Source organism: Alligator mississippiensis, chromosome 2 (genome assembly GCF_030867095.1).
Source record: "Alligator mississippiensis isolate rAllMis1 chromosome 2, rAllMis1, whole genome shotgun sequence".
Classification (NCBI taxonomy): Eukaryota; Metazoa; Chordata; order Crocodylia; family Alligatoridae; genus Alligator; species Alligator mississippiensis.
The window spans coordinates 247,903,714-247,927,313 of record NC_081825.1 but is presented as its reverse complement, the minus strand read 5'-3'; the positions used below and the strand labels follow the sequence as shown (position 1 = coordinate 247,927,313).

At 38.7% G+C, this 23,600-nt stretch overlaps 1 protein-coding gene across 1 annotated transcript in view; it reads right to left on the bottom strand.

Moving 5' to 3' along the window:
* The window catches only part of AQR (aquarius intron-binding spliceosomal factor), a 92,126-nt gene that overhangs the window by 47,639 nt on the left and 20,887 nt on the right, over nt 1–23,600 (bottom strand). The window contains exons 12-19 of the mRNA XM_006273981.4: nt 21,108–21,221; nt 20,005–20,108; nt 18,464–18,566; nt 16,809–16,929; nt 14,220–14,361; nt 13,344–13,522; nt 8,383–8,550; nt 7,769–7,938 (exon numbers count right to left, since the gene is read on the bottom strand). Of these exons, the coding sequence (XP_006274043.1) occupies nt 7,769–7,938; nt 8,383–8,550; nt 13,344–13,522; nt 14,220–14,361; nt 16,809–16,929; nt 18,464–18,566; nt 20,005–20,108; nt 21,108–21,221 (1,101 nt within the window). The remainder of the gene's footprint in view (nt 1–7,768; nt 7,939–8,382; nt 8,551–13,343; nt 13,523–14,219; nt 14,362–16,808; nt 16,930–18,463; nt 18,567–20,004; nt 20,109–21,107; nt 21,222–23,600) is intronic.

Below are 23,600 nucleotides of genomic sequence, written 5' to 3'. Positions count from 1 at the left end.
CTTCAAGACTTCTAGAATATTCTGCTCAAAATGTTTCTCTTTTGTTTCCACTGCCCCTCCCCCCTTATATTTATCTCCAGACTCCTCCTCCTTGCCCAGATCTACTCCACCCGAATAACCTTCTTGAAACTTTGCACTTTCAGAGAGAAGTAAGGGCTTCACTCTGTGTACACAAACTTGCAGAAAAGAGGGCTGATGGATAGGTAATCATGTCTGTTATCTCTCACCTTCATATACTGCTGTTAACAAGGATAGTACCCTCTGGAGACACAAATCCAAAGTTTGAGAACTGAAACTAAGCATCACAGAGATGCTTAATGGAATCTTCTAGACTGAGCACTAAGTCCCACTGGGTAGAGAGGCTTTCTTTAATCTTTACTAATCTATAGAGGAACCTCTGCGAATTCCATGATTGGGCCCCTAATATAGTCCATGGTATGTTGTGACCTATTTATAGAACTTTTCTAAAAAGGTTACATGAATATATTGTCTCAAATAGTTTTCATTTAAGATGTGTTAAAGCTCAAAGATGTCATCATGGACTAGGGATTATAACTTCTAATCATATACTATCTATATATTTTTTTTAAAGCATCTTAAAAAAATCAAAAAATACGATTAACTAAAAAAATATATCTTTTTTTTTTTTTAATCGTTGATTTTTATTCACCCTGCCCTTGTCCCCTTTCCTGGAGAAATTCTATTTAGAGGTGCACCAATACATCAATCCGATATTGGATCATTACTGATATAAAGAAAATCGACTATATTAGAAATTGTTTTTTTTTGCCTGATGTGGCTGATAATGTGGCCAATAAATGCCTCGTGCATTCACGCAGCCGCAGCATGCTTGGGGCCAGAAGTGCAGCCCAGTAGCTTGGAGAGCTGCATCCAGTTGGTAAGTCTGTTGTGGTAGAAGGGAAGGGGGAAGGAAAGGGCCATGGCAGGGGGCAGATTGAGACCCCTGCAGTGAGGGACAGAGTGGGGCTGGGGAAGGGGGAAGCGCTGCCCAGCCAAGGCAGGACGGGCTGCGGGATGGAGCTGCAGCTTGTCCAGAGGGCATAGCTCCTGCCGCTGTGTGCATCTCAAGAGGGTACGGGGGGCACATGCCCCTGGATGTGTCTGGGGCAGGCTGGCTGCTGCTGCAGGGTGGGGCCAGAGCTGCGCCAGGCTCTTCTCGGCAGGGGCTGGGTCGGGCTGCGCTCAGGGCAGGCAGCAGCAGTGCTGGAAGGGGGTTGGAGGGGGACTACGGCAATTTTGGGGGTGGCTTCAGCTCTCCCCCCACCCCTCACCATAGCCTGAAGGCTTTGTATTCTTTGACAATGTACAGATGTTCTGGAGAGGAGGACTGCTCGCAAGAGATGAGATTAATCTAATCAGATGTTGGCTGGCCAACTTAGAAAGGAGGACTTTCAAATAGGTTCCAAAAGGGATGGCAAACAAAATCACCCAGGAACAAAAAACAAACAACCTGGAGGGGAAAGAACTGGAAGAAGCAGTTCAACTGTGGGAAAGAGCCAGAGAGCAACAGGACAGCAACATGTGATGCAAAAGGGAAATGAGTAGATCAGAATGCAAAATATATTTGGTATGTATACAAATGCAAGACGAATGAGATGAGCTGGAAGTCGCAGCCTATGAAAGGAACTATGATCTGACCGGTATCACAAAAACCTGGTGGAACAACGATTATGACTGGAATGTCAACACTGAGAGCTATACACTATTTCAGAAGAACAAGGTATGTCCAAGAATATACATACGTGATCACTGATTCAGGAAGAAGAAAGTAGCAGATAAGACTGTATTTGGGTGAAAAGAAAGGGTGACAGATACAGCAATGATATAATGGTGGGGATTTATTATAGACTACAAAATCATGGAAAAGAAGTACAGCACTCTTCAAGGAGGTGACAAAATAATCCAAAAGTTATAAAATAGTGCTGATGGGAGACTTCAGTTTTCCAGCTATCTCTTGGGAGAATTACATAGCCAAACAAAAAATTGCGTAAGTTCCTAACTTGTATGGAGGACAACTTTTGGTTCCAGAAGGTACAGGATACTAGGGGATCATCTATCTTGGATCATGTTTTGAACAGTAGGAAAGAACTGGTGGAGGATGTGAAGGTAATAGGAAGCTTGGGAGGAAGTGATCACAACAGAATTTACGATCCTCATCCTGGGAAAGCATAAGATCAGCAGAATGAATACACTGGATCTCAGAAAGGCACATTTCAACAAATTTAAGGAGATAGTAGATATGGTTCCACAGGAGGAGAGACTAAAAGCACCCAGGAGGGCTGGGAACTTCTGAAGGGCACAGTATTGGAAGCCTAACAAGAAGCTATTTCATCACGATGGAAGCACAAGAATAGCAAAAGACCACTGGGGCTGTACAAGGTGCATGCCTCAAATGCAAATAGAAAGCATAAAGGCAATGGAAAGATGGGCAGGTCACCAAGGAAACATACCAGGAAACAGCAAGAACCTGAAAGGACAAAATTAGGAAGGCAAAGGCTAAAAAAAGAAGAAGAAGAACATCGCTTGGAGAGGCAAATTAAGGACAACAAAAAGAGATTCTAAAATGTTTTTATCCAGAAAAGTAAGACCAAGGAAGCTGTGGGTCCACTACTAAGTAACTAGGGAGAACTCTTAACAGATGCAAAAGCAGAGCTGTTCAATAATTACTTTTGCCTCAATATTCACAAAAAAAATTAGGCTGCAACCAGACAGGTAAACATTATTTGGATAAGGAAGTGAACATACTGAGGGATGAGATAACAAGATACTGTCAGAGAGGTTCTGATGGATCTGAATGAACTCAAGTCAGCAGGGCCTGATGAACTTCATCCCAGGGTACTGAAGAAACTGGAAGAGGAGAACGCAGAGCCCTCAGCAATAATGTTTATGAAGTCACAAGAGACAGGCCAAGTACCAGAGGACTGGAAAATGGCCAACATAGTGCCCTCTAAAATAAAAGGGTACAAAAGGATGACTTGGGGAACTACAGACAAGTTAGCCTCACATCAATACCTGGAAAGTTACTGGCGCATATCATAAGGAAGTCTATTTGCAAGCATCTGAAGGAAAGGCTGATCATGAGCAGTTAACATATTACAAAAAACTAACTGTGCCAAACAAATTTGACCAGGTAACCAACTGGATGACTGAAGGGAATGCTATGGATATAGGGTATCTAGACATCAGCAGCGTTTTTGACAAAGTTCCACATGACCTTCACATAAACGGGAAAAATATGTGCTAGCCAAAACTACTGTAAGGTGGATAAAAAAACTGGCTCAGTACCACAAGCAAAGGGTAATTATAAATGGATCCATGTCAGGAGAGCAGAAGGTTCTGAGTAGAGTCCAACAAGGATCTGTCCTTGGCCCAGTGCTGTTCAGAACCTTTAAAGACAATCTGGATGCTGGCACAGAAAGCTTCTTAAGCAAATTTGCACATGACAAGAAATCAGGAAGGACTAAGGACACTGGAGGACAGGAGCACAATTCAGAAGGATTCAGACTGGAAAGTTGGGCTGGAGCTAACAGGATGAAGTTCAATGCTGAAAAATGCAAGGTGTTACACCTTGGAAGCAACAATTAACATAAATACAAAATAGGCAATACCTGGCTGGATGGCAGCACTATGGAAAGGTAGTTAGAAGTCTTGGTGGATCACATATTAAGTATAAATCTGTAGTGTGATGCAGCTCTACAAGAAGTGAATGTAGTTTTGGGCTGCAACAAAAGAAGTAGATACAAAACACAAGAGGTGATAGCACCTCTTTACTCAACACTGGTTAGGCCTCACTCACTTGGAGTAGTGTGTACAGTTTTGGGCTCCACATTTTAAAAAGGACATGGAGAAGTCAGAGGCTGGAGACAAAAGTGATAAAGGACTTTTCAAGAGCAAACTGGATGCTTATCTTGCTGGGATCCTATCAAGAACAAACTGGATGCTTATCTTGCTGGGATCCTATGACCCCAGCTGATTTCCTGCCCTTTGGACAGGGGGCTGGACTCGATGATCTTCCGAGGTCCCTTCCAGTCCTAATGTCTATGAAATCTATGACTTGGGAAGGCAAGCACAAAGAGGTGAGACTGAAGGAAACAGGCATATTCAGCTTACCGAAAAAGCATTTCAGAGGGGACATGATAGCTTCAGATATCTGAAGGGTTACTATAAAGATGAGGGAAAATGCCTTTTATCTCCAGCTGCAACTTCAATGGCTTGAAGTTGCAGCAAAATAAATTTGGATTGGATATCAGCAAAAACTGTGTCACTGTTCTAACAGAGAGGCAGTGGAACAGAATGCCTAGGGAGGTTGTAGAATCTCCATCATTAGGAGGTGTTCAAGAAGAGGCTGGATATGCACTAGTCAGGGATGATTTACCAGTATCTATGCCTATACTTTATTATGGATATTTCTCACGCTTCTGCACATGGGGCCAGAAAGAAATTGTTTCCCCCTCTCATTGCTACATGTGTCATGGGATTTTCTCTACTTCCCAAGAAGCACTAGGTGTTGGCTGCAATCAAGGCTAGGGATTTGGACTGGAGTATGCCAGTGCTCTGGCTGGGACTAAAACATAGAGATTCCTGCTGAGGAGGTCATTGCTCCTCTTCTCAGGGCCAAATTTGGTGATTGGTAACGAAGAAATTTTACCCCACGGTCATATTGATATTGACTATGAGGGATTTTGCCTTCCTCTGTAGTGAGGCACATGGCCTTACTTGAATCTTTCCAGGGTACTTTAACAAACCTTGCAGCAGCAGGACATTGACCACCACTGTTCCTTTGCTCTACCTGTGTTAGGGTAGGGTGCTATGTATTGTAGTTGTGTTACAGCATTGCCTGCGTAGTTAGTAATAGATTACACAAGGATTTGTATAGGATGGTTTGGAGAGGGGTGATCCTGCCTCAGATAGGGGGTTGGACTAGATGACCTCTAGGGGTTCCTTTCAGCTATACCTTATGATTTTTTTACTTTTATGCACTTTTACACTTAACATTCCTTAAATGCAATTAATGAATTTTCTAGGATTTTAAAAAGAAAAATGGTAAAATAAAAGACTGCTGCTATATTCAGTTATTCCTAGATAGCACTAGATTGCCCTGAACTGACCAATGTGCAAAGTCATTACTTCATATCAAATGCACACCTGTGTCCTATGGGGAAAGGCAAAAAGGGTCCTGTGCCTCACTCCTTATGTAACCTCACAGAACATATTACAAAGACCCCCTATTAAAATTAACATTTTACTCAGCTTTGTAATGCATGAATATAAATACATCTAATAGATTTCTTTGGAAATTCCCAACTAACAGAATCAAAAGTCAGTCAGCAATGACCTACTTTTCAACAGGATGGTCTCTAAACAACAAATTTGTGGTTTTATTTTTGCTTAGTCGGACTTCTGAATATCCAGTTTATACTAAGAACTAATCTTCAAACTGTACCAAGGAGCAGCAGTAGCCAATCAGCTGTTATTGAGCTTATACAACATTAAGGTCCCCCCTTCTAGATGTTCAGGTAAAGGCGCGATATAATCTGATGCACAATCCACACAATTGTACCCCCTGCACCCACAGCAGAAGGCATGACTGTGGGATCCAGAATCAGATGGATCCAGCACCAAACCTCCTTGCCAGTGCAGGACTGTGATCCTGGGCTCCCCCTGCATTGACATACTAGTAGCAAGCTCCGACACCTGCGAGTGCTGCAGCTGACTGGACTCCCAGCCACAACAGCCCATGGGATGGTGCTCTGCCTGGGAGTCCTGTCAGCAGCGAAACTCCCAGCTGCAGCAATATATGGTGCTAGCTGTGGGGGCCTATCTTGCTATACATGCAAATTAAAGCTGGATAGAAACCAGCCACAGAAGTTATTACATCTTTTCCAGCTCTAACTTGATAGTTGGTTGGACTATTTTAAGGTGTGTTAGTTAATATGCACATGTAGCTGGTCTAAATTAATTGCACAATTAACTAGGTAATTGCATAACACATGTAACATGCAGCGGAGGCCTAATAAGTGATCTTACAAACTACAGATCCTTAAGAATTCGCTCTCCCTTTTGCTCTACACAAAAGTAACCTTAAAAGAAGACAGAAAAAAATGAGTTATGACCAAATAGATATTATGGAGCTTCCATCACTTTGTACTAGTGGCTCAATTGCTGAAAGTTAGATTTAAAACAGTTTTCCATTAGCATAAAATTATCATGAAGTATATCCGGAAGTTAAAGGCTGCTAATCTGAATGTTTTTTAGACAGAAGATTTATTTTATGGCCCATCTAAAAACTTGGAACAGTATAACAGGAGTAACATGAAATGATCAAGCTCCCTGAAAAAGTCTATACTAAAACTGTTATCTCAAATGAAATGCTGATAAAAATGCAGGTATAGCTATTCAGGATAAGCAGCAATACATAACTAAACAATTCATAGCACTTGTTATAAAATCATCTAAAGAGAAAAAAAATTGCATCGTTTGTTCTTTTGCCAAGACTGTAGAACTTAAAAGAACACTGAACAAAAGCATTTAGAGACATAACAGGGTAAAATACTAATTCTAATGCAAGATGAAAAATCAATGCTGCGCTTTAAATTTGAGAACATCTGGATAACCCAAAATTTAGCAGTCCCTGATCCTAATGACTCTCAAAATACAAACTCTTGTTAGCTACTGAAGACTCTAAATAATATCAAGTGAGTGGGGGCTCCTTTAGTAATTCTACAAAGAATACAAACAACATTGAATTAATAATTAAGCTATGCATGACAATAACTGTTCCTATGCTGATGTGGATAGAAAGGAGTATTGTCCTCATCCCCACCTTCCCCCAATCACATCACAAAATTACTTGATTTAGTTACTGCATCTCCCCATGTGGGCCCCATCAAACAAGTAAGAAATTATTCTACAAGAAGTGCAATTTGTTCCAGGAAGAGAGATAAAGCTACATTGCTATACCCATTCAAGAAATGGAGATAATGCATGTCCACCTTTCTGAGACTGCAAAAGAATTTAAAATGAGGATGCAGAACAGATGCAAAGAAGAGAAAGGAGAGGAGCCCATAAAAATGTGTACTGTTTTCAGATTATTTTTTTCTAAATGCACTCTCTCTGTGACCACAATATTTATCATCAGAAATCCGTTTGCAACTAGACTTTAGGTAAATGTAAATATGTGCACAGAAAAAAACTCCGAAGTCTGAGAAAGATTACTTATTAGATTGCTTATCAAACTAATTAAATGAGAAGCAACAAGCAACATACCAATTAAGAGAAACACTAAAACATGACACTACTTAAAAAAGCAAACACATAACTTAAAAATATCCCATGTCTACTGAATCTGTTGAATGCCAACGTTTGCTCCTGTATTACTCTTAGTAGAGGCAATATGCATTACTATGTTACTGAAGGTTTTGTGAATTGTAGCTTTAGATTTTTAAAAAATCCTTAAAAACGTAACAGTGAAGTTTTGTTCAAGCTTAAACCTGCCAAGATGTCTCAAGTGACAGCTGAAAACAATCCCTAACTGTCCAAACTGTATATTTAAGGACATTATTTCAAAATAAAGGTCTTCAAAGATTTTGTTTTATTTAATGATACTAGTTTATCAGGGAAATTAAATCCAACCATTTTTTGTCCACTGAAAAAGGTCACCTCAGTAAAAATCAAGCCTGTAGCTTTCAAGAACTGTTAACGCATTTGGATAACTATTATCCTAAAAAATAACTGTATGGTGACATACCTTAAAGTTGTTCTCTTTTGGCTTTCTCCTCATGATTATATTAAACGTCTCGTAGACATCTTCTGTTCTATTTTGAATTGTGTTTGTCATGTCCTGCTGATACTGATTAGGATCTAGAAACACTCTGTAAGTTCTAGAGTCTCCTTTAAGTCTTGGTTTGGGTTCAGGCCCTGAAAAAGAAATGGGAATCAGATAAAAGAAAGAAATCATGCTGAAAGCAAATTAAGAGTAAATCAGCACTGAATTGGGTAAATTCAGTGTGCAGATAATTTCTGTGAATCCTTAGAAGACACCACAATTAGTTTATTGGCATGCTTTCACATTATGTCGAAAAATGTTTTACAAACACGTCCATTTTATTTTAACAGAAAGAAAACACTATGGACTATGGAACTATAATGATTTGTACCATCTGAAAAAAAAAATGGCTCATCATCTTTTCCTAAGACATACACAAAGGATTTTTTGAGGAGTGTGGTAATATTTTTTTAAAATTATTAATACGGTTAATACTATAGCATTTTGCAGTTAAAACATGAGAGAAGTCATTAGCTACCTCTCAAAATAAATACTTAGTCTATCAAAAAAAAAAAAACAATAAAGCATCATCCTACCTTCTTCAATGACGCGGCCTTTATCATCCAACATGCCTTGGATTTCACATCCCCTGACATACACTAGGCCAATTTGCTCCACGAAGGGTCGCCTTCGATCAAATTTTGTGCCATAAGGTTGTGTGGGACGAACCGTAATCAAAAAACAAACATCATGTTTACGGAGACCTGATTGAAAATACGGTACTTGGTTTATTCACTAATATTTGCTCTGTTGGTTCATTTACAAGCACCTGGAAAATTATAAAACAGGAAACCCTCCCCCCCCTTTTGACTTTCAAGTAAGATCAGGAGTGACATCTGTTTAGTATTTACAGCATTCTGTTTTAAGGCATGTGTCTTACTTACAGAGGGTCCAGAATCAGTTGTCTTTTCTACTTACTGGAATAATCCTTAGCTTATGCGAATTATATAAAAAGACACTCAAAATACTATAAAAATAAGGAAAAAATGGGGTGATGTGATACAGGAAATTCTCCTGCTAGACCCTGATTCAGCAGATTGCTTAAGGGATTTATTTAATTTAAAGCCCATTAGTATACTTAGGCTACTGAGACTACTCACATACTTAAAATTTAGGCACATGTGTGCCTTGCTAAATCAGGAGTAAAATAAGAATCCCTGTCCTTCATTCTTATTGGCAGCTGCTGATCTCTGTGATCTTATGACCGTCCCAATATAAACGTTAACAAATATGTATGTTAATCCCATAGATGAACTATTTTCTTATTTTGCGATTTAAACAGCAGTGCAGCCATGGGGCTACAGACATTAAAAATAATAACTAATGTGAAAGTTTAATAAAGCCCCCTGTAAGACAGATGTATATTTACATTTAAATACACTAACATTTACAATTACTTGTTAATCATCCAAGAATTTAATTAACAGAATTAATAATTAGATAAACAAAACACTACAGCTACAAACACTGCTAGGATTATAAACTTCCTAGAAATGTACTTTAAAGTTTCTATGGACACATTATATTCATATTCAGTTGTTATTTTTACTTGATCACAAACCATGGGACAAGTGGGAAAAGATCAAGAATGATGGAAATCTAACTGCTACAAAATTACTCCAGACCAGACCAGGATGTCAGGTAATCAGCAAATAACTGTATTTAAAAGTTAAAATAAAAAATGTAAATCTGACATTCTGGCAAGATACCACTTAACAAAGAGGACAGGAAAAAAAGAGGAAGCAACTATAGGATCAGGGCACTTTTAGATTAGAGTTAGCATTAGAGAGCTTCATAAAGACTATGAAAAAATTAAGCCTATGGAAATGGGGGAAAAGAAAGAGAAAGGTTTGAACTATAATAACATTCTCTCAACATTCAATAAGGTCTCATGGTACCTCCCTGAAAACGTTATTTATTTTTTGCACAACTTTCTGCATATAAGCAGTATCAAACAAACAGTCTACATATATGTCCAACATCCAGCTTTTTCGACAATACCTTGGCTCATATTCTGATTATTGTGTACATACTTGCTGTTGCCTTTCTATTCCATACAAAAATTCCTACCCTTTTTTCTCCATTTGACATCAATTGACCTAATATGGAAATATTACTACTAGCAAAAAACTGTTACATAACCAAACTTGTGTTGAGACTTAAAATCCTATCAATCACAATCTAAAAGTTATTTTTATTGCTATAAACAAACAACTCTATTGCATGGTCCAATTTCAACATACGTGCTTCATGACAGCCTTTACAGATAAACACATTATCCAACTCCGGCACATCCAACAGGTGTCTCCAGAATAGGAATACTTGTACCTGTACAACTTGCCAACAAGGTCAACTCAGGTTTATTTCCCCAAGCAACAAATTGTTGCCTATAAACACTCTACTGGGAAATGTAGGATATATGACGCTGCATTCAGGAATTGCCAATATTCAAAAGGCCCGGTCTGAGAAAAACAGATTTTAAGTCAAAACTTAGCTTTCAAATCTATTATAAAATAAAGCAGATGTTCTACAGTTGATAATGGGGCACCAATAGTATGTGCAACATCCTTCCACACTTTTTGTCTGGTCTCTTCTTGTTAAAAGGCAGAGCATTACCCTTATAACACGAATTGAGTTCTATCATAATTTAAATGGTATGTGTAACTGAAATATTCAGCACCTTGACTTTGCTTCAGTGACGTATCCAATTGAGCAGCTGTCATGTCAACAGTCCCACAAGTCTTAGTTATGGAGCGCTTTGGTCATCTCTATTGGTAGGATTTATTAATAAGTTATGGACTCACCAATCTTAACTTTCATAGATTCATAGATGTTAGGGTCGGAAGGGACCTCAATAGATCATCGAGTCCGACCCCCTGCATAGGCAGGAAAGAGTGCTGGGTTTAGATGACCCCAGCCAGATGCCTATCTAACCTCCTCCTGAAGACCCCCAGGGTAGGGGAGAGCACCACCTCCCTTGGGAGCCCATTCCAGACCTTGGCCACTCGAACTATGAAGAAATTCTTCCTAATGTCTAGTCTAAATCTGCTCTCTGCTAGCTTATGGCCATTATTTCTTGTAACCCCCAGGGGCGCCTTGGTGAGTAAAGCCTCACCAATTCCCTTCTGTGCCCCCATGATGAACTTATAGGCAGCCACAAGGTCGCCTCTCAAACTTCTCTTGCGGAGGCTGAAGAGGTCCAGGTGCCCTAGTCTCTCCTCATAGGGCTTGGCCTGCAAGCCCTTAACCATACGAGTGGCCCTTCTCTGGACCCTCTCCAGGTTATCCACATCCCTCTTGAAGTGCGGCGCCCAAAACTGCACGCAGTATTCCAACTGCAGTCTGACCAGCGCCCGATAGAGGGGAAGTATCACCTCCTTAGTGGTAAAAAACTTGTCAAAGTATCTCAAATACAAAGGCATTCTTGAAAATAAAAACAAAAGGCAGATATTTAAAATTCCCAGGAGTGGCAGACACATTATGGTAATTATATAAATAACACTACTGATATAGGTGAGAGGTCAGAAAGTTATGGCATGCAGACCAGATCTGGCTTGCTAAATGATTTATCCGGGCTTCACCAGGCAGACAATGAGTAGCATTTCAGCACTGGATCCATTCAGCTGCATTTTGGTAGTAAGGGATTCCTATGGTGTTTGGGTCACATACACAGGTAACGGCTAAGAGGGAAGCACCAGCCCAACCCAGACTGAGCTATGTTATTTTAGCCCTGCCACACCAGAACAGTTGCCAACCCCTAATACGGGCAAACTTGTTTTGGAACTAATGCCAAAAGAGCCTATCTAAATCAGTAGGTCTGAGACCTCAAAAATAACAAAGTTACAATTTCAACTGTATTTACCCAAATCCAAGATGACCCGGAATTTAAGATGACCCCCAAAAGATTCTACACATGGAAAATTTATAAATTTGCTATAGTTTTCTATGTATCAAATCTAATTATTGAAGGATTGTCTTAAATTCATCCCCACAACCACTGAAGCAGGGAAAAACAACAGGGGACAGGCAATGGAAGAAGCAATGAGGGACAGGCAGCTTGTCCCCTGCCTCTTGCAACCTACCTCCCTTTGTGCCTGGCCCCTGCAGCCTGGTAAACGGTCAAAAAAAACCCTTGTTCTAGAACCGAGTAAATACAGTACACCTCTGTAAAAGCAGTCATTTTCTTGTTGCAAATTTGCAGTCACCCAATGTTCAGGCCCAGAAAAGTATTGCACCACTGGAACAATTATTACAGCCTGATCAACCTCCTACTCAGCTAGAAAACATGCACGGTCTTAATAGTGGTTCATATGGTAGTTCTGCTAGTTGGGTGAACAACACACTAACATGCTAAGGGGAATGGGTAGTTTCTGCATAGGAGGAAATGCATTAACTGGGTTCTTTCAAAAGCAACCCTTTAAAGTAAGAGACTATTGTAGTGAATGAAAGTATGAAGCTGTAGGTGGCACATTTTTGTAGAGTTTAAGATGCTGAATTGGTTAAGACATATTAATGGTCCAGAATATAAAAGATTAAAAGGCTGATAAGGAACAGATTCTTTTGCCCTGCCTAGGTAGAGAGAAGCTTTCATTTCATATTTTCCATTTTGTTTAATATAACCCATACTTAATTCAGTATGGCTCTCTTTAGAAGTTCAACTACTTAGACCTTACTTAAATTAGTGCATTATCCAACACATTGCACCTTTAAATCTTAGACAAGGCAAAATGTATAGTTTTGAGTATGCTACTGACTGACTAAACAGAACTGGTCTTTTAGTTCAGATACTATAGTTTTACACTTAAATCCTAGATTCAAATCTCAACTGCTGACCACTCACACAGGGCAGTTTTACAGATCCAAAAATTCTTGATACAAATCTCAACTGTTGACGCATCCCAGGGCAGTTTTATTGACATTTTCATGTTTTATGTTATGGATGCCTGCTAATTAATGATAGTTTACATTACTGAAAACTTCATAAAGATTTAGATGGCTGTCACCCTGCCATAAAAAAATGGGATATTTCCAACATGTGGAATGGATCACAGTATAAAAGAATAGATACAAACTGCCCAACTCCATTATCCAGAACATCACTGACCTGATGTAGTCATTTAAACATTAGTCACCAACCAGAACCTTTCTTCTGAGTATTAGGAGGAAAGTTTGCAGCAGTTATGTCATAACTAACTTCAAGGCTAGTGTTCACGGTTTTAGACTGCATGAGAATGTAAAACAGGACTTAAAACACAAGAGAAAGCTCTCTGAGCTGGGAAAGAGTATACTAGCAGTTCTGAAGCTCCTGTTAAAACTAAACTCTATAACCCAGGCCTAACCCTGGTATAGCTACTGCTATGCCTTTAAAAAAAAACAAAAAAACAGGACAAGGATATTCAACACTGTAAAGATATTATGAGAGCACTACATTCATTCCAAGTACTGATACTTAAGATCAAATTGAGAAGTGCTTTATTGCTGAACAAAAAACAAGTACCTTCCCATTCATCTTTGATGTTATCTCTAACATTCAAATTGATTGTAACATCTGCTCTCACTCGCATAGGCCAGTTTTCACCAATGTTGGGCTTTGCCACTTCTACGACAGTAAACGAGACAATGGGTTGTGCCATCCTTGCCCATCCACCAAACACGACACCTCCATATTCTGATAGCCTAAAAAATAACATTACATTAGAGCCATTTTTCAGTCAAGCATTTTGATTTTTTTTAAACTGCTTTAAGACTGATGTCTTAAAAAACAAAATCACCCAAGCAGAAAGAAACTACTACAAATGGAAAAATTATAGGGTATGAAACAGATACCATTCCATATACAGCTGTAACTGATTCGTGAAGGAAACAAGAGAATGATGACATCCAAGTAATATTTTCACACACACTGAACACTGCCCTAACGAAGTCAGTGATGATGTTTTTATAGACATTATGGGAATACAGTTCTATCAATACCAAGTGTTTTTCAAAATCCAACATATAACTGTTGATAATTTGCATAATATTAAGAACAATTCCAATGTAGTGAAATTTTGTTATTAGTAGCTAACAAAAATATTATCACGATGCGTCTAGAAATAATTTTCAAAATACAGTGGTCAAAAACTCTTACAAATATATCCACAGGACCAAACCATATTTTCATAACATAATTAAGAGAATCTTACACACAAAACTATGCTGCAACAAAATATTTTATATCACATACACTGTAATATATAATATTCCTTGTATATCATATAGCCAGTTCAGCTGGTTACAACTGGGGTGACTTTTTTTTTTTATTTTAACACATGACACCAATTACTTATTTTCAAAAAACTGGGGGTGTTTCATTTGTTTTAACCAAAATTACCAAGGTTTCATCCTGCTGACACTATCCTCAATGTCCTGTCTGATCTCATAAGTAGACTCTAAGCGGAAAAGATTGAAGTCCCGTAGCAGGTAGTCATGAAGAGTCAAAAACTGTAAATTCAGTTTAGGAAGAGCGAGACAACCTACAAAAGAAAGAGGCATTAGAAGGATTAGAATTTTCCTTCTTTTAACCCAAAAAATGTACTGGTTTTATTTAGTCAGAAATACCATATGCAATTCCACCACTGAGCTAACGTCACAGCACAGAATTTTTTTTTTTAAATAACAGCTACATTGTACAAAACAGGCATAAGCCCTTTTTTCTAGTTTCTTAACTGACCTAGCTATACAATTTTACTCCAGTTGATTGAATATCAGCACACAACTATAGCGCTTAAAATAAACGGCACTTAGCTTTGCACTGTTGTAGCAAGTTATCCACAGTAGAATTTTTTCACCAGAAGCAATCATAATACCAATGATAAATGATACAATGATAATGAAATCACTGAAACCTTGAATTACTACACCCAAACTACCATTTACCGTGAAACAAAAGAGCGTGAGACTTTTCTATATGTCAAAAGCACTGAGGCAACTGCCTGTGTGTGAATGCTTTTATCCCCATAAATACCGTAAGGTAAACCACTGTGGCTTAACTTCTTTTGGTGAAGGAAAGCCCCTATCTTTGCTCTGCGCCAGCAGGCTCCATGCACCTAGGACACTGAGCACAGCCCCAAGCCAGTGGCTCACAGCTGTCACGGGGGCTGGGCTAGGGCCATGCTCAGTGTCCCAGGCTAGAACAGGGACGGAGCCTACAGGCACAGAGCAGAAGCTGGGGGGGAAGCAAGGACAGCATAGGCTGGGAGAATTGGGGCAGACAGAGGACAGTGGTGGCCGGGAGGCAGACACAAGCACAGGGCAATGACCTCCCCCTACCACCTTCCTCCCCACTGCCTCCCCCCGGAAGTGGTGGGAGGGGTGAATTAGATTAGATTCTATATATGGAAAATTAGAACAAATTTATGGTCATCTGAACTTTTGTTTTTTTATGCTGAGCATCTGCCACAGGACATGAACAAGCATACACAAGGAAAAGCTTCAAAAGGGGAGGTATAGGTCTGCTGATGCTTGGCCACACCACAAGATCCTGTAGGGCTACAAGTAAGCTAAATCACTACACATGTGACCCTGGATGAAGCGAAGTTAAAGCTGGAGCAATTCTGGTAAACTTGTATTGCTACCGGCTCATACACATATAAGTTACAGTGAAACAGCTGCTGTCCACTCCCCGGCAGCAGCCTCCCGCTCCTTATGAAGCCATTCCAAACATACATTTACCTCAGAAAAAAAGCGAAGTCAACAAAAGTGACTCATCTGCCGCTAGAAAAAAATAAGTTTGCTTTGCCCATGTTTAAACAAAGAAGTTCTGGTAATCTCTGAAGCAAGAATTTGAAATTTGGTAAGAGGTGCCATTCTGTCAGGGATATGCTGTTGTAGTCCTCATGAAAATATGCCAAATTTGGAAAAAAGTGCCCAGATTTCATGTGGATTCAGCAGAGGCAACTAAGACTCCCCAAATATCAGACATGCTCTATGCCTGAGACTACAGTTATGACTCTGGGCTGTCATAGGGTGTCCTGGGTCCAGCCACATGAACTCACTGCAGGAAGGCTCTCACATGCATGCTCTCACTTAGTTTTTTGTTATGATAGAGATAAATGCCCAATATGGAAGCACCTAATAGAGACATTCTACAATAAATTAAGACAGTCATATTATACTTACAGCAGTGGTTCTTAACCTTTTGTCTGTCTCAAGGTACACCTCAGATAATGCCAACTCTTAACTTCAATTCATTTCTTCATTACAGAAAAAGTAACAGAAATTCTTTTGTTGCAAAGTCAGCAAGGCCGCAACAGTCCAGGATGTTTTTGACATTATGGATTTTTATTGGAAATCTCTGGATTTATCTTGTGAATCACGTGTAGGTGATTGCATGGCTAGTATTAAGCGATTTGCATGCCTAGTATTAAGCAGCACCTGAGGGTACCATGGCATACTGGCTAAGAATCAATGATTGAAAGTTATGGAAATAAGTTTAAATATTTAGTATCTCCATTAATAGCATATGGAAACTGAACTATTTAACAAACTTTTCAAATGTTTTTGATAATCTTTTCTGAGCATATGCAATTTTATAATTGTTAGTTCTGAGGATACACACTAGAGTTTAGGGATACTGAGATAGTAGCAGCATGGCAAGCCAGAATGCTATGGTCAACACAAAGACATACAACACAAAACTTTCTTTTAAAAAAATAGTTTTCTTGCTTCCCAGTGAACATGCCAATTTCATCTGAAATTTATTGTCAATAAAAATAAAACTTTTTCTTCTAGAAAAGTTAAATGACACTAAAATAGGCAAAAAGCAAATACTGAAATATAAATGAAAACAAATACCCAAAGAGAACCCACAGAGCAGTACTTTAAAGGTACCAAGCTATATTTAATGACCAATAAAATGACGTGTAAGTTCACTGAACTATATAGCTTTAAGAAAGATCTAAATATCTTTCAGCAAACATACCTTCTCCAGAATAGTACTCAGTTGGGACAATATTTTCATCCCAAATAATCTTCTCTGTGGGATACAGAGGCATCTGGTTGAGCTGCTGAATCTGCGATATTCGACGCTCATGACGGGACACCTAAGAAAGAGAAAAGCCCTATTTATAGCAAATGACTCTTAAAAGCTCACTGAAGTTAAAAGACCAGGTCCATAGAGAATATGGCAAGGGCCCAGTGATATATTATCAACATTCTGAAACATTTCAACTCCAATTGAACACAAATGAAACCACACAAAGATACCATCACAGATTAGTTAACATGTAGTCCAGTAGTATCAGGTCACATACGGCTTGAGCACAGAACATGAGAATGTCTCACTGCAATTTGGGTGTCTTGGTTTAAGAATTACCCAGGGTGGGTGTAATGGGGTGTTAAGAAATATATTTTTACTCCACAAAAGACAATGGTAGAAGTTTAAATCAACCTACAGATGTACTATCCCAGCTAATTAATCAAAAGAAAAATGAAGTTGAAAGCATTTAGCTAAAATTTCCCAGAGCTTAAAGTTAAAATGAAGGTAAAGGACTTTCTGCTGTCTTTTTCCCCCAATGTCAATCTTTGTTTACAACAGTTATGTTTGATATTTTACACATTAAAAAATACCTTGACAATTTAAAATAAAGTCAGATACATAAAAATGAAACTCTGAAAAGCAACCAGAGCAGTAGATACATTAACATACCACACATCTTAACTGACCATTTCAGAATTCCTTGGCCCCCCCTTCTATCTACTAACGTTAAAAGAAGATTCTCTCATCGGTGTATTGACGTCAAGCTCTTTTAAAAACCACCTAAGGTATCTGAATGTTCAGTTATCAACTGGTGTCTAAATCCATCTAGGGCAGTGGTTTTCAACCTGTGGTCTGTGAACCCCTGGGGCTATGCCCGTCACCAATCAAAAATATGTGAATCTCCACACTTACAATTCAAAGGAGTCTGGCCTGCCATTCAAAATTTTTTAGGGGTCCACAAATGAAAAAGGCTGAAAACCACTGGTCTAGGCAGCTTTCAAAATTACAGCCCATCTATATTTTTATGCAAGTCTAAGCAGCCTGATATGAAAGCATGTACACGTTTATCAGCTCTCAAACACCTGCCCCCAGGACTCTCCTGACAGTCTCCAACATTATTGTGGCTAAGAAATGAGACTACTTCCTATTTTCCCATTTAAAGAAAGATGAGTAGTTAATTTGATTTAAAACTATAGAATAATTTCCAATTTGCCAAATCACTATATTACTGTCATTTGTAAGTAATGTTCTCATTTAGAAGCTCCTACATAGCCTATATTATAATTTCAGTGACCATGTCTACACGAGATCCTGACTGCACAGCAACATCACATGGCAGAAAGCATGATGTGACGCCACTGCGCAGTCAGCATCACAGAAAGCTGTTCCTTGGTGCTACTAACTGCACAGTAACTCCAGTTACTGTGCAATCATTTTGTACTTGTTTATATAAATAGGTACCAAATGACTGCACAGCAACGACTGCACAGTCAGCATCTTGTGTAGACATGGCCAGTATTTGTGATCTTATTCCAGTCAAGGAAAAAAAAAAAAAATCAAAACAAGTAAGAAATTCAAGTAGCACTGGTGTGGTTTACCAGCAATTCTAGCAGCAACTCTTTTTCGTAGCTTGTATCTTCCCCTTCCTGTAAAGTTGGTAACAAGCAGAGGTATGATGCCACCTGGTGGAGCGTGTTTGAACTGCACAGAATAAAAACAGACAAAAGTTGCTATGTAATTTTTTTTTTACTTTTAGAGAAGCCGTTAAAACATACTAAACGGCTTGTGTTCTCTAACCATAAAAACCACGTACCAAGAAAAAAAGCCTTAGCATGGCTTATAAAAATTTTTTAGTCAATAAGCCCAGTAATTTCCAGGAAAGATCAATGTAGCATTTACACAATTATAAAAGTGATCAAAAAAATGACAGCCGGGGAACACCTTCAGAAAGACTTTGATTACAAGAACAGAAAAACACAGTCAAATTTTCTAGTTAACATCTTAATTTTCATCATTATTTCATTGATTCAATAGCAGTGGTTAGGCACCTTAACTGTCAGAACAAGTACATGGTTTGTTTTTTATATCTCCCCTCCCTTCCCCCCCAACTCCCAATCAATAAATTTTGTCATGGTATCAGTAATTCCATTGCTGATCTTAATACTGCATATAACAACAACTTAGGGCCAAGATCATTCTTCATGTTCAGGCTAATTATTAACCATTCATCCCCAAGAAATGTCTTGACGTATGCCTAGTTTTGCTTTGGGGCCTTATGCTGCAAACACACACGCAGGTACCTTTCCTCAAACAATTACATACTAATAAGTATTTATACTGCACATAGCTCCAATGAAGTCAAGAGATTAAAGGCCTCCAGATAAATGACAGATAAACTAGGTCTGAGAATCCTTGATTTACACTACCACATTTTGATACAAGACTTTTGAGTCCATGTCCTCTATAACCAAACTCCCCCCACACCCTCACTTTCTGCTTACACCATCTCTTCCACACTAAAGGAGTTACTGCCACTGCCCATGAGAAAGTGCATGTAGACACTCCTGATCCTTCTCCTGGCTTTAGCAGCCAATTCAGCAAATGGTACCTTCCCAAAGCGCCCTTTGTGATCAGTTAAAGCAGCTGCTACAGTGGGACTGCAGAGCAGTCAGAAACACATGGATATGTAAAGTTTTTAGAGGCTCTGCAGGGACAGCTGCTATCTGCAGTCAGAACTTCTTTCAGCATAACCCAAGTAAGTGTATACAAGGTCTCAGACTCCCCAGATAGTAAAAGCAATACAAACAATTTGCCTAAAGTCACCCAGCCAATTAGAGGTGCACTGATAAAGATTCTTGGGGCTGATACCGATAGTCGATTTAAGGAGGCACATCGGCCGAAAGCGATCAGATTTCCGATACATAGCCTGGCAGCTTGTAAGCCTGTTGTAATGGAAGGGAAGGGGCATGGGGGCAGGCAGGGAGGTAGATCGAGGTCCCTGCAGTGAGAGAGGGACTAGGGTAGGCGCTGACCAGCTTCGGCGGGGCAGGGTGGGATGGGACGGGACAGAGGCTGGAAAACAAAGATAGGAAGGACAAAACTTGAAAAAGAAAAGTTAAATTCTAATTTGTTGCTTTACCTCAGTGGTCCAAAGAACGTCAACAACGAATCACGTGTGTCAACCGCTGCCACATTTGAGAGAGCAAAGTCATAGAGTTCTGGGAAATGTGCAAAAGCCGCTCTCTAAAAATGCCCACAAAATTCAGTGAGATATTCAACCAACATTGTCTACATATTAAGTCCAAATCAAATATAACAGCGAAAAATACATTGACAAGTTAAGCAGTAAAAAAAGAGAATGGCACAAAACATGAATATTCTTGAACTGCATCTTCCTGCATATATGAAAGCACTACCAGAGGAGGAATAAAAAAAAGCCAACTGTTCACAATGAAGATGTTCATTTTTTTACTTCCTGCTTCTCTAAGGTGCATCTTTTCCAAACACATTTCAAAGCTAGACAATACTTGCTAAGAAAACACCCTCACAAAGGATAGCAATTTAAATCCAAGCAAGATTTGACAAGACCATAAAAAACTTAGGGATTTCATCCACCAAGGTTTCTTGATTTTTGAAGTAAAAATGGATATGAAAAAAATCAAAGACCCTTAGAGGTTGCAGTTCTGACTTGCTGTGAACACCTAAAGGGAAATAATGTCATGGTCTAATTAACACCATTCAAAGTATTTGTATTTATAATCGTATGAAAAACGTATCAAGGCATCTTTAAATGAACACAGGTAATGAGGACCTTGGTTTTACATCCCATCTGAAAGATAGCACTTTTAACAGCACACACTTATTCTGAGGAAAATGCCACCTACTGAATAATCACTTCCTAGTGCACCTAGCTTTTCAGTCCAAATAGTCTTGATTGACCCTTGTTAGTTAATGAGTTGGCAAGATCCAAACTGGAAAGAGTACTGTTTTACAGCAAAAAACAGACCCACTAATCTCTACACACTGACTGGCTATCTACACGCATAAAATTTGAAATGTGTTCCATGAAAGCCTTCAGGAACTTTCAGTAAAGGTATTCAAATTAAATGTTAGTTTAAACACTATTTCTTGAGTACAGCAGGAAAAAAACCCAAGAAGTTTCTTTCTAAGAACACCAGAATCACAACCTTCGTTGCAAATTCAGGTTTAAAAAATAAAATTGAAACTCAGGCTTTTACCTACCTGTAGAGAAGTAATTCTATCATAGTGAATTGTAGTCATTTCGTTTGCAGTCAAAGCATTTCCAGTCTGGTCATTGATTTCAAAGCCAGTATAGAATTTAAGCATATCTAAAAGCTGAAATAAAAGTACATGAAGTTTAGAGATGTGTATGACAATGGGGTATATAACTGCAATAAAAGACCCTTAGTAAAAGGGATTAAATCTAACTTCACAAATTTAAACACCTTGGAAGATGCATTTTTAGCAAGATATAGGTGGACATTAAAGCAAAACAATAAAAAACTTGAATGGACTGATTAGCTATGTTAAAAATAACTTGAAAATTATTTAATCTAACAGCTTTACTACATTTTAAGACAATCACAGTATAACCCAGAACATCTATCTACCTGTTCAAACATATGCAGAGAGTTGTACAATTTAATTACAGATCTCCATATGGCGATGTTATCTTTCTGTCCATAGGCATATTATACTGAATGCTATTCAGATTAATCCTTAGACAAAGGATATACTTGTATAAAGAATGAATTATTCAAGTACTACTTGATTATACAGTACCATTTTAAGAAGGACAATACAGGGTGGATAAAAATCAATGATTTAAAAAAAAAAAACCAAACAAAAAAATTGATTTTTAAATTTAAAATCAGATTTTTTTAATTTAATCATGTTTTGATTCTTTTGTCAAGATGCTTTAAAAAAAACAAACCCTATATAAATATAGCTTTAAATTTAAGATATGTTAAAAGCTCAAAGATATCATCATGGAATAGGGATTATGACTTCTAATTATATACTATTTGAGACAATATATTCATGTAACCTTTTCAGAAATGTTTTATAAATAGGTGACAACAGGCCATGGACTATGTTAGGGGCTCAATCTTATGGGCTTCCCTGAGGCTCCTCTACAGATTAGTAAAGATGAAAGAAAACCACTCTACCCAATGGGACTAGATCGGGGTGGGCAAAATGCGGCCCAGGGGCTGGATGTGGCCCACCAAGCCATTCTATCCAGCCTGCGGGGCCCCTAAAAAATGTAAATTAATATTTATCTGCCCTGGGCTGCCTGTCACGTGGCCCTCAATAGCTTGCCAAAACTCAGTAAGCGGCCCTCTGCCCAAAATAATTGCCCACCCCTGGTCTAGAAGATCCCACTAAACATCTCTGTGATGCTTAGTTTCAGTTCTCAAACTATGGATTTGTCTCCAGAGATAACATCCTTGTTAACAGCAGTATATGGAGATAAGAGAGAACAGACCTGATTACCCACCCATCAAGCCCTCTTGTCTCTTTGCAAGTCTGTGTACAGAGTCAAGCTCTTACCTCTGTCTAAAAGTGCAAAGTTTCAAGAAGTTAAATGAATAAAGGACATCGAATAACAATAATGCATTTTTTTGTAGAAACCAAGGATTAAATCAAGGCTTCCTGACCAGTGATTTAAATTGATCTGATTTAAACCAAGCCCACCCTGGAAAAATATATCTCAGAAACATTCAAATATGTTAACAAGCCAGATAAAATCACATGCCTTAAGGTAGTCATCTCTTTCAAACAGACTGAAATAATAACAATTAAAAAGCAATGGTTATCAAAGAAGTTCATATAGAAGCTAAAGCAGAGACCTTCTGCACAGATTACATCTATGCTGTTCAATTACAATAAAGACAATGCTGTACTAGCAAACCACACCTGCTCCATGCATAGTATTTCATGAACCAGAAAATGTAGTCACATTAGGATGATACTGAGTGCACACCAGTAAGCTCTTCCTCTCAATAGAGCTTATTAGTTAGTACACACAGACAAACTAAGGCAGCTAGTTACATTACTTGGGGTTTGAGAAATAATGTGTGCTGACTGGGCAGGGTATCAATATACCACTTCCAGGCACCATATTTGAGAATAATAAACAAAGCACCATAAACAAACCTTTAGGAAACTTGGCTTAGTTGCAGACAAGCTTCCTTGGGTGAATTTGATATCTTTTATTAGACCAACCCAAATGGTTGGAGAATAGTTATTAAGCAAGCTTTCGGGTTCAAAAACCCTTCATCAGGCTAAGGAAGCTTCAGCAGTTGGTGTGTGCTCTTCCTGCTTATTTGCAGTGTGATGAAGCTGCAAAAATATCTTAAAGTAACTTCATTTATATAACTAAGCTGTACTCTCTATAAATAGTTGCGTAAGAAATGCAACGAAATGACAATGAATTTACCTGCTGGTTGTAAGCTGGTGAGGGCAGTTTTAACAGTGCCACTACTCAAATTTTATATTACTGAAGTAGGATTTCAAGAACCCCTCTAATAAAAATGAAATGAAAATAAGCAACAACTTCTTGGAATATATGGAACACTATGGCCACATATAGGTGCTACATCTGTATGGGAGAAAAGCATGTCTCCTAGCACAAGGAGTGTACATCCATTCAAGGGCTTTATGTGAAAGAAAAATGGTTCTTCCTCAAGGAAGTTCTACCTCTCCCAACACTTC